The 13,058-nt window shown below is 41.8% G+C and overlaps 1 protein-coding gene across 3 annotated transcripts in view; it reads left to right on the top strand.

Annotated features, from left to right (window-relative positions):
• The window catches only part of LOC111869103 (glycogen-binding subunit 76A), a 48,254-nt gene extending 42,457 nt beyond the window's left edge, over positions 1-5,797 (top strand). For all 3 annotated transcript variants that reach the window (XM_023860329.2, XM_023860327.2, XM_023860328.2), the window contains exon 2: positions 2,040-5,797. In XM_023860329.2, the coding sequence (XP_023716097.1) occupies positions 2,064-4,196 (2,133 nt within the window). In that variant the 5' untranslated portion in view covers positions 2,040-2,063 and the 3' untranslated portion in view covers positions 4,197-5,797. The remainder of the gene's footprint in view (positions 1-2,039) is intronic.
• The last annotated feature ends 7,261 nt before the right edge of the window (positions 5,798-13,058 follow it).

The following is a 13,058-nucleotide window of genomic DNA, read 5'->3' as shown; positions in this document are numbered from 1 at the left end:
TACATTATTTTACTTTTGGGTTCTATTTATGTTACCAGTTCTTTTTTACGATGTGCCGACTGTGAGAAAAATAATATTCCAGTTGGGTTTCTTATGAACTACGAGTTAGCGTGGGCCAATACCCGGTGTAAGGGAGCTGACGGCTACTTCAGTGTGGACCAACAATACGATATTCAACTGAAATCAAATCAGTAGTTTGGAAGATGAAATATTCTGACAGATGGACACAGCTTCCTTATTATGCTTTTTTTTTTCCTGTGCACTTTCTCTGTAGATAACCTGCAAAGACAAACATATCGCCCTGTTGTCAATGAAGACGGAAAATGACACAAAGAAGGAAGATAAGATAAAGTTATCCAACAAATCACTGTTTCATTGATTTTATTTCCGGAATTCTTTGTCACTGAATTGTTAACTCTTTCTTTTTGGTATGGCAAATCTGAAAATATGGTGTTCTATAGCATTCCATTACATGAGTTCCCATAGAAACCATACATTAAGGCGAGAAAAAAACAGTTGAAGTATGTGGCACATATTCTTTCATATAGAATTGACCCTGACTGCCTTGGAAACGAAGTCGATATTGTTCAGTAGATCATTGTTGGTATGAGCTGGCACAACCCAGTCGGTATAGCAACTAGACGGCCGAGGTTCGATTCCAGGAAGGGGTAAGAAATTCTTCTCAACTCTACAGCTTCCAGATCGGCTCTGGGGCCCACCCAGCCTCCTATATAAGAAAAAGGGTCTCCTTTCTTGGGGGTAAAGAGGCCGAGGTGTGAAGCTGATCACCTTTCATCAACTGGTGCTGAGGTGAAGAATGGTGGAGCTATACATCCACTCCTCTATATGACTTCATGGCGTAGTGTTTGCTTAATTAAGCACAGAGATAACTTTGCCTTTAGACCATTGTTGATTACTGAATATAGGACAACAGTGTAAACCACCTGGCCGATAAAGTCACCTCCTGCACTTCGCGTTTGGGCCCCAGTGTGCTTACAGTTATTTTCCTGCGGACACCGCCTATGCAGTTTTGTTTACGGAGATGGGTCACCATAGTTACTTATATGAAATCTATGTCTTTACAGCATTTTCGAAACTAATGTGTATTTTGTTTTCTAGGGCCCATCTGAAGGGCCTCTGGTTTTCGAATTAGAATATTAATCATATTCACCGGGCATCGACTTATGACGGGTAAACTTTTAAATCATCATCATCGGAAAACAGCCCCTTTTTTAGCCATAGCCTTCCTTCTGTCTGATTTTTCTATTAAATTAGACGATGAGGGTTTCACTGCTTTGGATTTCGCAACAATAATTTATTTTTTTACGGAGCAAGATTGTCAGCCTTGCATTCAACATCCAACCTGGAAGACCAGATGCCCTCGGAGCAGCTTCCTTTTCGTCGCTTTCTACGACTTGCAGGGTTACGGTGGAGGTATTCTAACCTGCCTCCAAACTGTTGAATGCAAATAAAATCCGTCCAGCCGTTCAGGCATTAGGAGACTCACAATAGTGGGACGAATAAAGACGGCCATTGCTAGGCAACGACGCGTTAAACAAGTTTCCATAGCAACGAATCATCATGAAACAATAAATGAATTGTGAACGATTCGCCAGCAGCAATTTAACGGACCGAAGTTAGTCGTGAATCGGAGGTAGGAGCCGACGGTTAGTCACTCTTGAGTTGTACTGATGGTAGCCGCTACCTAGCAGCGACTAGAGAACAGACAAGACTTTATGCGTGCTGTAATTGTAGTGATGTAGAAAATATATAAATCAATGAGAATATTTTAGTTTTTATAGTTACAAGTTATAAGCGTTTAATAAATTGCATTATAGATCCAAACCCCTCGTCCATAAGTTTCTGTACAGGAATATGTATATTTTTCATTACCCTAGCAACTGTAGATTCGTATCGGCATTACATAAGCATAAAGACCGTTGAGGAATGGAAAATAGCAAATACCACATTTAGAAACTGTGCTGGGCTCAAATTTACGTTCATATTTCTTACCAGATTTTGTTTTCTTTTCCCCTCAGGTCGCCGGGAGCAGTACGGACCAGATGACCACCGAGCGCCAAGCCTGCGGTCTTGGTTCTTTTTTTCCCATGAGTTGTCGGGGTCGGGCCGAGGCTTTTGCCCGTCGGCTTCAAAGTCGTCTGCAGTCTTTGGGCCGCACTGGTTCCAGAGATGGCGCATCCTCCCCAGCTGACGAAAACAGTTGGTTAACGAGACAACCCGAGGTTACTAGCCACCAACCTCGACTGAGTTCTTCCTCAGAGTCCGACATTTACTTCGACTTCGACCTGGACTGCGAGAGTCCCGGAAGTCCAGTTGAAGAAACTCCATACTCAGAAACTCTCTCACACTACGTTGTGAACAAGAACCGAGCCTTCCATTGTCCTCCAAGGGCACAGTACTCTTCTGAATCTGGCTGTGTGTCCTCACCATCTACAGTTACTGGTACATCTCCGGACAGTGACAGTTCAGATGGTGTTTACTTTGATTCGGAGAATGTAGACGCTGAATTGTACAGTAACCATCAAAATCGTAAACACGAGCACAGCCCCGAATCTTCTCGAGAGACTGGTTCAAGGGACTGCAACCAGATTGAAGTTCCGAGTTCAGACAATAGCCCAAATGTTAAGTTAAATGGCCACATCGTGGGTCTGAAACAAGAATCATCAACTTTTGATGAATTCAGGCGTGTTGGAAAGCGTAATTTTAGAAATGCAGCTGGTTTCAGAGTCAGTAGCGAAGATAAAGCATCACGAGGCGCGAGTGAAAGAGATATTAAGCCTGTCTCCTTCAGTGATCTGGGTTCTCTATCCAGTGAAAGTTCTATCACTGATGAATATTTTGAGTGCATTTCGCCAAAACTAGAGGAGTCATTGTCTGACGTTGCGAAGCGCTTGAATGATAGCGGATACCCAACCATCGCCGAGTCTTCCACGTGTAATTCACAAAATGAAACCCGTCAGACTGAAACTAACAACTCCGACCCACCACGAGATGAAGTCTGCAGCTTTGCGCAAAGCTGTGATGTATCAAGTGGAAATACAGATTCCATCCCTCATAAGTCTGACGAAATTTCTTCGGAGACTGAAGAGTCTCTGAATTCCCCTGGTCCTGATATCTCTAGAACAGACGTGTCTTGTAGCAGTGAGCCTCACTCTACAGTATTCAGTCTTGATGAAAGCAAGTCTCACCTGGAATCCCTCAGCTCAAGGTCCACAGATATTTCTGAAAACCCAGATGATACTTGTATCAACTCCTCTTCAGAATCTTTGTACACTTCAACTCTAATCCGGCCTAGCAAACTTACCATCGATTGTCGAATCAGTCTCACGGACGCATCGGAACAAATAGAAGAAAGAGAAACTACAGAAACATCTGATAAGAAAATAAGTGAAGATGATGATGATGATGATCTAAACCGACCCACTCCTCGAGTTCGACGCTGTTCCTCTCTCAAGACGGGAAAGACCCCTCCTGGCACACCAGGTCGTAAGAAGATCGTTCGATTTGCAGATGTACTAGGATTGGATCTCGCCGATGTCCGAACATTCTTGGATGAGATTCCCAAGGTTCCACGTTCGGCCTATGAAGATCTTCAGTGCGCCGAGCTCTCAGACACTGTTGCTGATTCGTCAATGAGAGAAGGAACTCTGAGTGATATCCTTGGGTCAGTGTGTCTGAGCGGGAAATCTAAACCAGACCGTTGCCTGATTCCATTGTTCCAGCAGCCAGGCGGCCAACCTGACTTCATAGACCGCGTCAGAGATGATTTCGTATGCTTGGAGAATGCTATGGTCACCGATACAGTCTCATACAGCATTTCAGGGACTGTCCGAGTGCGAAACTTGGACTTTCACAAGAGTGTTCATGTAAGGTATACTTTAGACGGATGGAAGACTTTCGCTGACCTGCAAGCCACGTATGTTCCAAACACCTGTGATGGTTTCTCTGATAAGTTCAGCTTTGTTTTGTATGCTCATACGGTTCAAGTTGGACAGCGCGTCGAGTTTGCCATAAGGTTTCAGTGTAGGGGTGGACAGTACTGGGACAGTAACCGTGGCGCAAACTATGCTTTCCAGTGCCTGCCTCCCGCAGATCACACTTCATATCTACCCTTGTCCATGCCCATGCCAATACCCATCAGCCCAGACGATCATTTCTCTTCTTCCTTCTACTAAATGGCAATACATTTAGGAAAGGTGTAACCACGGCTACTGTATTGGGTCTCTTATGAGGCATCAGACGATAAAACAAAACAAGATACACTTGCATAACTTTCACGGCGGATAACTATAAAGATCTATCGTTTTTATTTATCGTAATTTTAATGTACTTGTAAATTGAAATTGAGTTATTTCATGTTTTAAGCACGTTTAATTATGGCATTTCTTTTTATTAACGAGCGAACTTTTAGCCGTGCCTTGTTCCATGTTTCGTTTGTTAATCGATTACTGGCCTTACAGTGGATGCAGCTGTGATGCTTTTTGGAGACTTAACACATTTATGTCAACATCTAACACGGCTTACAAGTTACCCAATGCACTACTTATGGTTTCACTAGAAGACTCCCACCCTCTGAAAAGCCATGGCAGTTCAGATTGGACGGCCGGTGCCCGAAACCCAGTAGGAGAGTTGGTGTTTGCTCCCAGGTAGACCACACTACGAATATTTTGCAACAAGCGTACTGATCGATCGTGGGGTCCATCTAGTGTCTTGTCAAATGGGCACTCGGGAAGTTTCTGTGGGGATTAAGCGTCCGGAACGTGAATGTTACCTCTCATCTAGAAATATGCCCAGGTTAGTAATGTACTTAACGCCGACCCCTACATTTATCTGGATATCCAAATTGTTTCAAGTCCCACAGTTATAACAGCGTCGACCTCAATATCAGCTTGTAGGATGGCCATGTAGATTTCTGGAACCAGAGTTAAAGGTTGTAAATTTGATACATTTGCTAATTTCTACTCTTTTTCTTGTGTCTGTATGTGAAAAATCAAGCGTCTCCAGACGAGTGACCGAGGGCAGAGCGGTCGCCCCGCCATAAGGCCGTCGCCCCGTTTATTCATTCGAAAATGATACAGGATTAAGGATACAAGAAATTATGTGAGGAACCTACAGACTATTTAAAGGCCGTGGTTAACTCTTTCCATGTTAAATATTATGAAGCAATGTAATAGTGTACACATAAAAATATTTTATAGCCACTTTTAACGTTGTTGTGTGTACGTATATTTCTGTAATCATATTTCTATGTTCTCGCCTTTGTATACTGATACACAGCATAATAGTTATGCTACAAAAACAATATTTTGGAAAGTATTGTCCTTGGTAATTCTTTATTTTTAAGAGAGTTAAAAATTTTTAGAAGTAGGATGATGCAGTCCCTATATTAGGTTCTCTGTATTGTCAGCAGTGGGGTCTGAATTGAGAAATCTTTATTTTTGTCGTTAACTTTTCATGCTGGATCTTCAACGCCATTACCATCGACGATTTGATCGGTAATTGCTGTCAGAGTTGTTTTAAATGAAATAATAAACAGATGTGCCATACGAAGTGTTTTCATGCCTTGCAAATATTATCCAGAGAATGTTGTAATGTAATAGACAGTATATACACGTTAGTGACTAAAGATTTGGGTGGAACAAAGCATTGGTACATTCATGTTGTTATTCCTATTGTATTGTACTTCAATCCTGAAGCTTGTTCCTATATTACAGATGTTTTGAAAAAATTTGAATAGTTTAATTTACTTTTTGAATAGTTTAATACGTAGTTTTGATGTGTGTTTTTCATTTATTGTATATAAAATAAACCGAATAGTACGAAAAACTTATTTTGTTAGGAAATCATTTGAGAAGGTTTCGTAAAGGACGAACGCTATAGCCGCACGAAGTCGTAGAGTGAATTTTATTCCTGTGAGCGAGGATTCAGGTGGAAGAGTTGCACGCCTTTCCCATCAAATTGGGCCAATCCATAGCGCATAAGTTAGCTTCCCGGTTGCCCTCTCTAGAAACCTTTCTGTATTGTTGACATATTTTTACACATGTATATCCCATATTGTGCATAAACCTTAAGGATATACACGTATAATTATCCGTTTACATGGTCGATTTGAGAGAATGTTATGTTATATGCCTAGAATTTATCTGAAGCAATCTGTTATACTTGTAATATAATCGCCATTTATTCTCATAATTCTATGGCTTAATTTTTACTGAAGAATGTTGATATTGGATTTTTTAAGTTTTTAAAAATAACTTTATGGATTCGTATGAATGGAATATTCAGTGCTGCTGCTAATGGTGATCATAGGACGATATAATGTTACAGCCAAAATGTGACAGTAGTGTTTCCTTTTGAATATGTCAGCATTTGTTGTGAAAGATGTGACAATGAAAGGCCGAAAAACGCTTATAGGTTCGTTTTGATGAAGGTGTTGAATTATCTACCTAAAACGTACTCGATGTTGTGACAGTAGCTGTGATCCACACTTTGACTAACATTATTGATAATGCTAATCAACATTATAGGAATTTTATGTGTGAACTGAGCGATCAAATCAAGAAGGATTTGATAGACGAGGGATACAACACACACATTAGAGAGATTAGAAAAGCGTACAAAATAATGGTCGGAAAAAACCGTGATGGGAAGAGGACTCCAGAAAAAAGATGTAGTCGTGGATGAGACAATAATTTTAAAATGGATTGTAAGGAAGTAGGGAGCGAAGTTGCGTGCCGGATTCATTGACCCAAGATGGAATCCAATCTAGGGCTTTTTCGACAGGATGATAAATCTTCAGGTAAAATAAAAGTGAGGACTTTCGTTATTATCCGATCGACTTGTCAAGAAGCGCGTTCCATGTACTCAGTACAGGCAAACAACGCAATAGAAGGCACGCTCTCTCGGCAACTTTTTTATATAAATTTGCCAGAGTTATGACAGTTTTTTAAATACTCCAGTTACTTTATGGAATTCACGTCTGTGTTTATAATGTGCGGAATATTAACCGCGGCGCGAGACTCTTTGTTCTCGGCAGATGGTGGCTAAGGTCCCGGCTAGCGGGCCGGCGGTAAGGCGGTCAGGCGATTAGGCTTTCAAGGAAAATCCTGTGTTCATACGACACTAAATTTATTCATCATCGAGTTCCATCCAGGAAACAGTTACAAAGTAAGAATAAATGATACATTTTATTTTTTCTTATTTAACTATATATCTGATCAGTAAATTAAATAAAATTAACTGAATTATATAGGCAGAGAATTGAACGTACTTGATAAAATTGACTGAGGTGAACTGGTGCTTTCGATATCTCCGTTATTCTGTTTACATTGTCCGGCTGATGCATTTCTGACCGGAAAGAAGCGTGTTACCGCCTCTCCTTCTTGTTACAGTGTTTTACGAAATCTAATTTTGTCAGTGAAACTTATGAGACCGACATCCGCGCAGATTAAAGTGGAAAAATAATCTTTGTCGTCCCTGGAATGAAGACTTGCGAAGGCAGCTGAATGTGTTCTAGAGATTACGCACATGTGAGGTGGACAGTTTTGTTTTAAATTGAGAAATAAAGGAACTAGCGGAAAACCGATCACTTTCTTTCTGCATAGAATAATGCCTAGCATTCATAAGACGTGGATCATGGTGAAGGGTAGGGATTGACGTCTATATTTGTAATTTATAACAAACACAGTAATATTTTTCATGCAAAACCGGTAGACTTGTTGTAAATTGCTGTACCGATTTCGTACTATTTGCTGCAATTGTCCATCACTTATGGTAAAATGCCCTTCTCACGTTTCTCTTGGTCTGCTTCTTATTTTCCACTTTGCTCAGAATTGACCTGAATTGAAGTTTAATATTTTTCGGGAAAATGTAACGATAAACCAACACGATTTTAGGACACTGCACTGAATAGCGACGTGCTACGAGCTGGACGGCCGGGGTTCGATTCCCGGCAGGGGAAAGATCTTTTATAATATCCAGACCGGCTCTAGGGCCACGAAAACTCCATATAGTGCCGAGGTCAAGAATGGCAGAGGTATACCTCGACTTCTGCTTGTTTCCTGCATAATGTAGTTACGTATTCATATATTTCAGGAATTTTGAAAGCCACGTGTAGATAGCGGACTGATATGAGCCTCTCAGGGTTGCTAACAATGCTGAGAACGCTGTTTCTCAGGCGCTGCAATTGCAAAAGTTCTCCGCATGCTCTCAGGTGGGACAGGCATAAGCGATTATTGACAGAATTGAGATTTTATGAAGAATAAATTTAATATTATTGTTTTTTTCAGTTTCTTAATCCTATACACAGTCGGTAGGACTCTTTTGGACGGGGGATCAGTCGGTCGTAAGGCCGCTACCTACACACAGAACAGCGCAAACACAGAATAAACGCACACAGGCATCCATGCCTTGAGTGGGATTCGAAACCACGGTCCCAGCCTTGGAGCGAGCGAAGACAGTTCATGCCTTAGATAGCTCGGCCACTGTGATCGGCATTTCGAATGATATATGAATACTAAATTGTAAGAATAACAACATGTCTCAAGTCCTAGCTGTGGTTTGGCTAAGGTGGTTTATTCAAGTATTTCTCATCACAGAGATACTCGTGACTTACGTAACTGCCGTGTAGCTGCGCGTTACGCAACCGAGGTATAGTTGCATGTTATTTTAAGTACGACTGATCCTAGTCTATGTATATCGACCTTCTGCAGACTTAATGATACCTCTTTGTATTGGTACGTGACAGTTCGTCAGCAGATTTATCTTCAAAAGAGTTGGGCAAACACGTACACCATTCATTCAGGCCTTCCTCTGCTAGGCCTCCACCAGGGGAGTGGGAAACTTGATCTCTCACTCTGGCGGAAAGAAATGCAACTGACGATGTCAGCAGGAGCTGCATACATACACAAGCGCTCTGAGGTGTTCTCAGAGGATTGAAGTCAGGTGAGCGTGGAGGCCATGCAGTGGGTAGTCCTCTACCTATCCATCAGCCATGATGTGTTACTGAGAACATGTCGTACGGCACGGAACACCATCATGCATGTACCACATTCGTGCTCTGACTGTCACTGGTACATCTTCCAGTAGCTTTTGGCGGACCATGTAAGGGGAAATCCCGGAAGTGGTTGCCTGTAAGCCGATGCGGCAAAACATGTGGGCCTGCCGAACAATCACCAACAATCCCTGCCCACTTATTAATGCTGGACTGCTGCTGGTGTCTACACAATATTCTTTCAGCGATAACCAACAAATTAAATGTTTCCAGACACATTCTGGTATTGATATTTTTTCTTGTTTTGGTATTCGCAACTCCTTGTCGAAGTTTGTCCGCATTTTTCAGTTACACCCTGTATACACATAAGCTATTCATTTTCATGAAGGGTTTCGTAATTCTAAGTTTCAACTGATATCTTTACGGAAATGGAATCAAGAAACACGTGGGAATATAGCATGATGGGGAACATTAGCAATCCATAAAGAATTGATTGGAAAGTCGCATAATAAGGAACCATTTTGGAACATAAGCTTGGACGGAGGAATGGTATGAAAATATATTTTATGCTTCTCACTGGATTTATCTGGCTCGAGAATGATTCAGTGACGTACTTCTGTGACGACAGGAACAACTTTCGCTTTCCTTAACAACAGGAAATTCCTGAGTCAGAATCATAACTACACATTTATCATTTGACCGTACAGTCAATTAGTTCGTCAGTCAGTAAGTTGCTGAGACATGTTACTGTTAAAGTAGGGCTCACATAGGTTTGCTGCACCTTCTTGAGATACTTTGCCAATTTCTGGGCGCACAGTAGGCGGACTCAAGCATATGTTGAACTCCAAGGCCATCTTGTGTGTGAGGAACTCCAAATATTGCCTCAGTCAAGAACCATAAAAATATCAAGATGCATTTTATGACAAACCTGAGAAAGTAATACAGAGCTGTTTGTTTTCTCTAGCAAGTCTTACTACGTGTATAAACTCTGATACACCGTGGGCAGGTAAGCGTCATCAACACCGAGTGTCCCTATATTTTATGCTTCCTCAAGCTCCTATCTCGAGAAATTTGTATGCATCAATTTTCATCTAATGCTGTGCCGGTAGTTGTTTTCAGGGGAAAATTTCCCTCTTGTTTATCTTTCGCTCTTTACAGATACAAACTTATTTGTCGCATCATCAAAACTACTCGTAAAATTCCACACAGCTTTCTTAACTCATTTACTTTCCGAAAGCAACGGACACTATTGAGACTCTTTATTGTTTAATATACCGCAGAATGNTTCCACACAGCTTTCTTAACTCATTTACTTTCCGAAAGCAACGGACGCTATTGAGACCGCAGAATGCTGGCCACAAAACATTACGATATTACAAATTTCCAACCCCTGAAGTGTTCATGCATGAAGATTCTGTATGTACGTATTCTGTACGTATACATTTCACAGTGATGAGATGCGATAAATCAGTCCGTAAAGAAACTGACTGAAATCTAACTTAGAGTTAAAATTCATGTTACGGCTGATGGTCACGCTTGGCGTCAAGCCCCGTCTGGGGCTCACAATCAGATTTCAGTCTTTAGACATTTATTGGTTTGAAGCATTAACGCTAGCAATCCATTGAAAGTCGACAAACGTTTGGGCTAATCAATCTTGTTGCCTGCTTCATGCTGGTTGCTTACTTGGCTTACTCTTCAGCCCTGAAGATGGAGGCGAAATGTTCCCCCTAGACGTTGGTTAGCTTTCGAAGGGCTATACGCCCTTATATCTCAGAAGATGGAAATCATCATAATCACTACTGTGAGAACATGAAATCCTGCATACTGTTTGTCTTTGTATGGCGTCCTCTCTGACGAGAGTAGAGGTCTCCTCCTTGTCAGCATCACTGTGGGTTGTACCTAGAAACTGGCTGCAGGTTTATGTGACTGGAAAGGGGCAGCTGGAAGGAGCATCTTCGGTGTCATTATACAGACCAGCCTGACACGGATCCAGCCTTGTATGCGGTACTGACCGGAAACCAAGGCGTAGATGGGAGGATAATATTAAGAACTGGTTTTACAAAAACAGGTTGTGAAGTTGCACGAACTGAACTGAATTAATTATAGCAGGATCTGGTGTTGGGAAGTCACGATGACTGTTATAAAACTTAACCGAAATAAGAGAATTGTATGATTACAGTTTTCGATGCGCGACAACTTAAAAAAGAGTTTGGTGTATACTCATTCTACCCCAAAGACGGAGACAGCAGGCTTCTCCCAAACATATGCACCTATCTATCAAACTACAAGAAGATAGGATTTTCATAATTACCCAAGTCTCGAAAAGAAAATTTCTGAACCAATGAAATGAATACCAGCTAAAGAAAGTGTCTCTCCCGTGCGCTTTTTTTTTTCCTGTGGCGCTACAGCTCTAATTTGGGCCTAGGCCTACCTCCATGAAACTCTCCGTTTCACTTCGGTTTACTATATCTTACACATATGGTAGGACTCCTTGGGCGAGTGATCAGCTCGCCGCAAGGCCTCTACCTGTATAAAAACACAGAAAAACGCACACAAACTAAACATCCATGCCCTGAGTGGGATTCGAACCCACGATCCTGGCTTCCGAGCGAGCGAAGACAGTGCATGCCTTAGACCGCTCGGCTACCGTGACCAGCCTCCCGTGCTCTTAGTTTTAGACATATCAGAATACGAATTGTCTATCGGAAGATTCGGTCTCTGTCAAATAGGCTTCCGATTTTAGTTTATGTCAAAGATAGATTATTTTAATGGCGTCTACGATCGGTTTTCATAACTCTGGGTTGTAACAGATGAATGCTTGGCAGTTTATCCTACGCAGTTAGAGTTCTGATTAAGACGCAGAACTAGTTAACAATAATACAACGGAATGTTTATGAAAACCTGAGGGGAGGATTATGTAAGGTAAAGTAAAAGGTAAAACAATCCCTGTAACAAGCCATGAAGGCCCATAAGGTTGTGAGACGTTGAGAGTCCCACATTTTCTAGACAATCGGCTCACAGATGGCGGTAATGTTGTTAGCCTTACGCGCCGGCCGCCCTTTACCCCCCAGGAAGATTCCTGGTACTCATTTCTGTTAGAGGCTATAGTGCGGCTGGAAGGATTAGATAAAATTAAAAAAATCCACCTCATCGGGACTCGAAGCCGCGACCTTCCGGCTTGTAGCATACTGCCTCAACCAAATATGCTACGACGTGCCTCACCAGGCTTATGGAATGTTTTTAATACCTTAAGGTGGTGTGAGAATGAGTCCGCTTGGTACGTCAGCCATTATTTGGCCTACTGTACCAGCTCCTGATGATGATGATGATGATGATGATGATGATGATGATGAGTATGGGGCAGTCGGGTGGAATGAGAATTAGCAAGGGAAACCGAAGTACTTGGAGAAAATCTGTCCCAGTGCCACTTTGTCCACCATAAGACACCCACGATGAGCTGGGGTCGAAGCTGGGCCTCCGTGATGTGAAACCGGCGCCTGAGCTATATCACGGCCAGGCTGATGTGAACTGTGAGAATCTGAACAGGTTTCGTTTTGCCACTATAGGCCTACTGTATGTTAGAGGCAGCTGCAAGTCACTGTGGAAGTACATATGGGACACATCTCGTGTTATTAATATTCCGACATCCCTGAGGATGGTCTCATCAGACCGAAACATGCCGTGGTCTTAACAACACAAGAAATATGCCAGGTGTACTTAGATGGTGACCTGCAGCTGACTCAACTAACTGTAAGGAACTTGTTGCTTTTTAGAGCCATAATGATTTCGAGTCTCAGCTTAAGCACTGCTTATCCTGATTGTATTTATCGCTTTGAAATTTGCCTTAAGTCTGTCCAAGCCAACGCCAGGATCGTTCTTTCAATTAACTTACTGAAGTTTTTTTATTGTATTATATTTAAGCATCCTGTTGCACTCCATACGATAAATGATATAATGATATAAACTCCGTCCCAAATGCAAACAATATATTATGTGTCCTTGATCTTGCTCCTCTACACTACATGTTTCGGCCTCAAACGGTCAT

Source organism: Cryptotermes secundus, unplaced genomic scaffold, assembly GCF_002891405.2.
Source record: "Cryptotermes secundus unplaced genomic scaffold, Csec_1.0 scaffold546, whole genome shotgun sequence".
In the NCBI taxonomy this organism is placed as follows: Eukaryota; Metazoa; Arthropoda; class Insecta; order Blattodea; family Kalotermitidae; genus Cryptotermes; species Cryptotermes secundus.
Note: the sequence above shows the minus strand (reverse complement) of the source record. Positions and strands in the feature narration are given on the sequence as shown.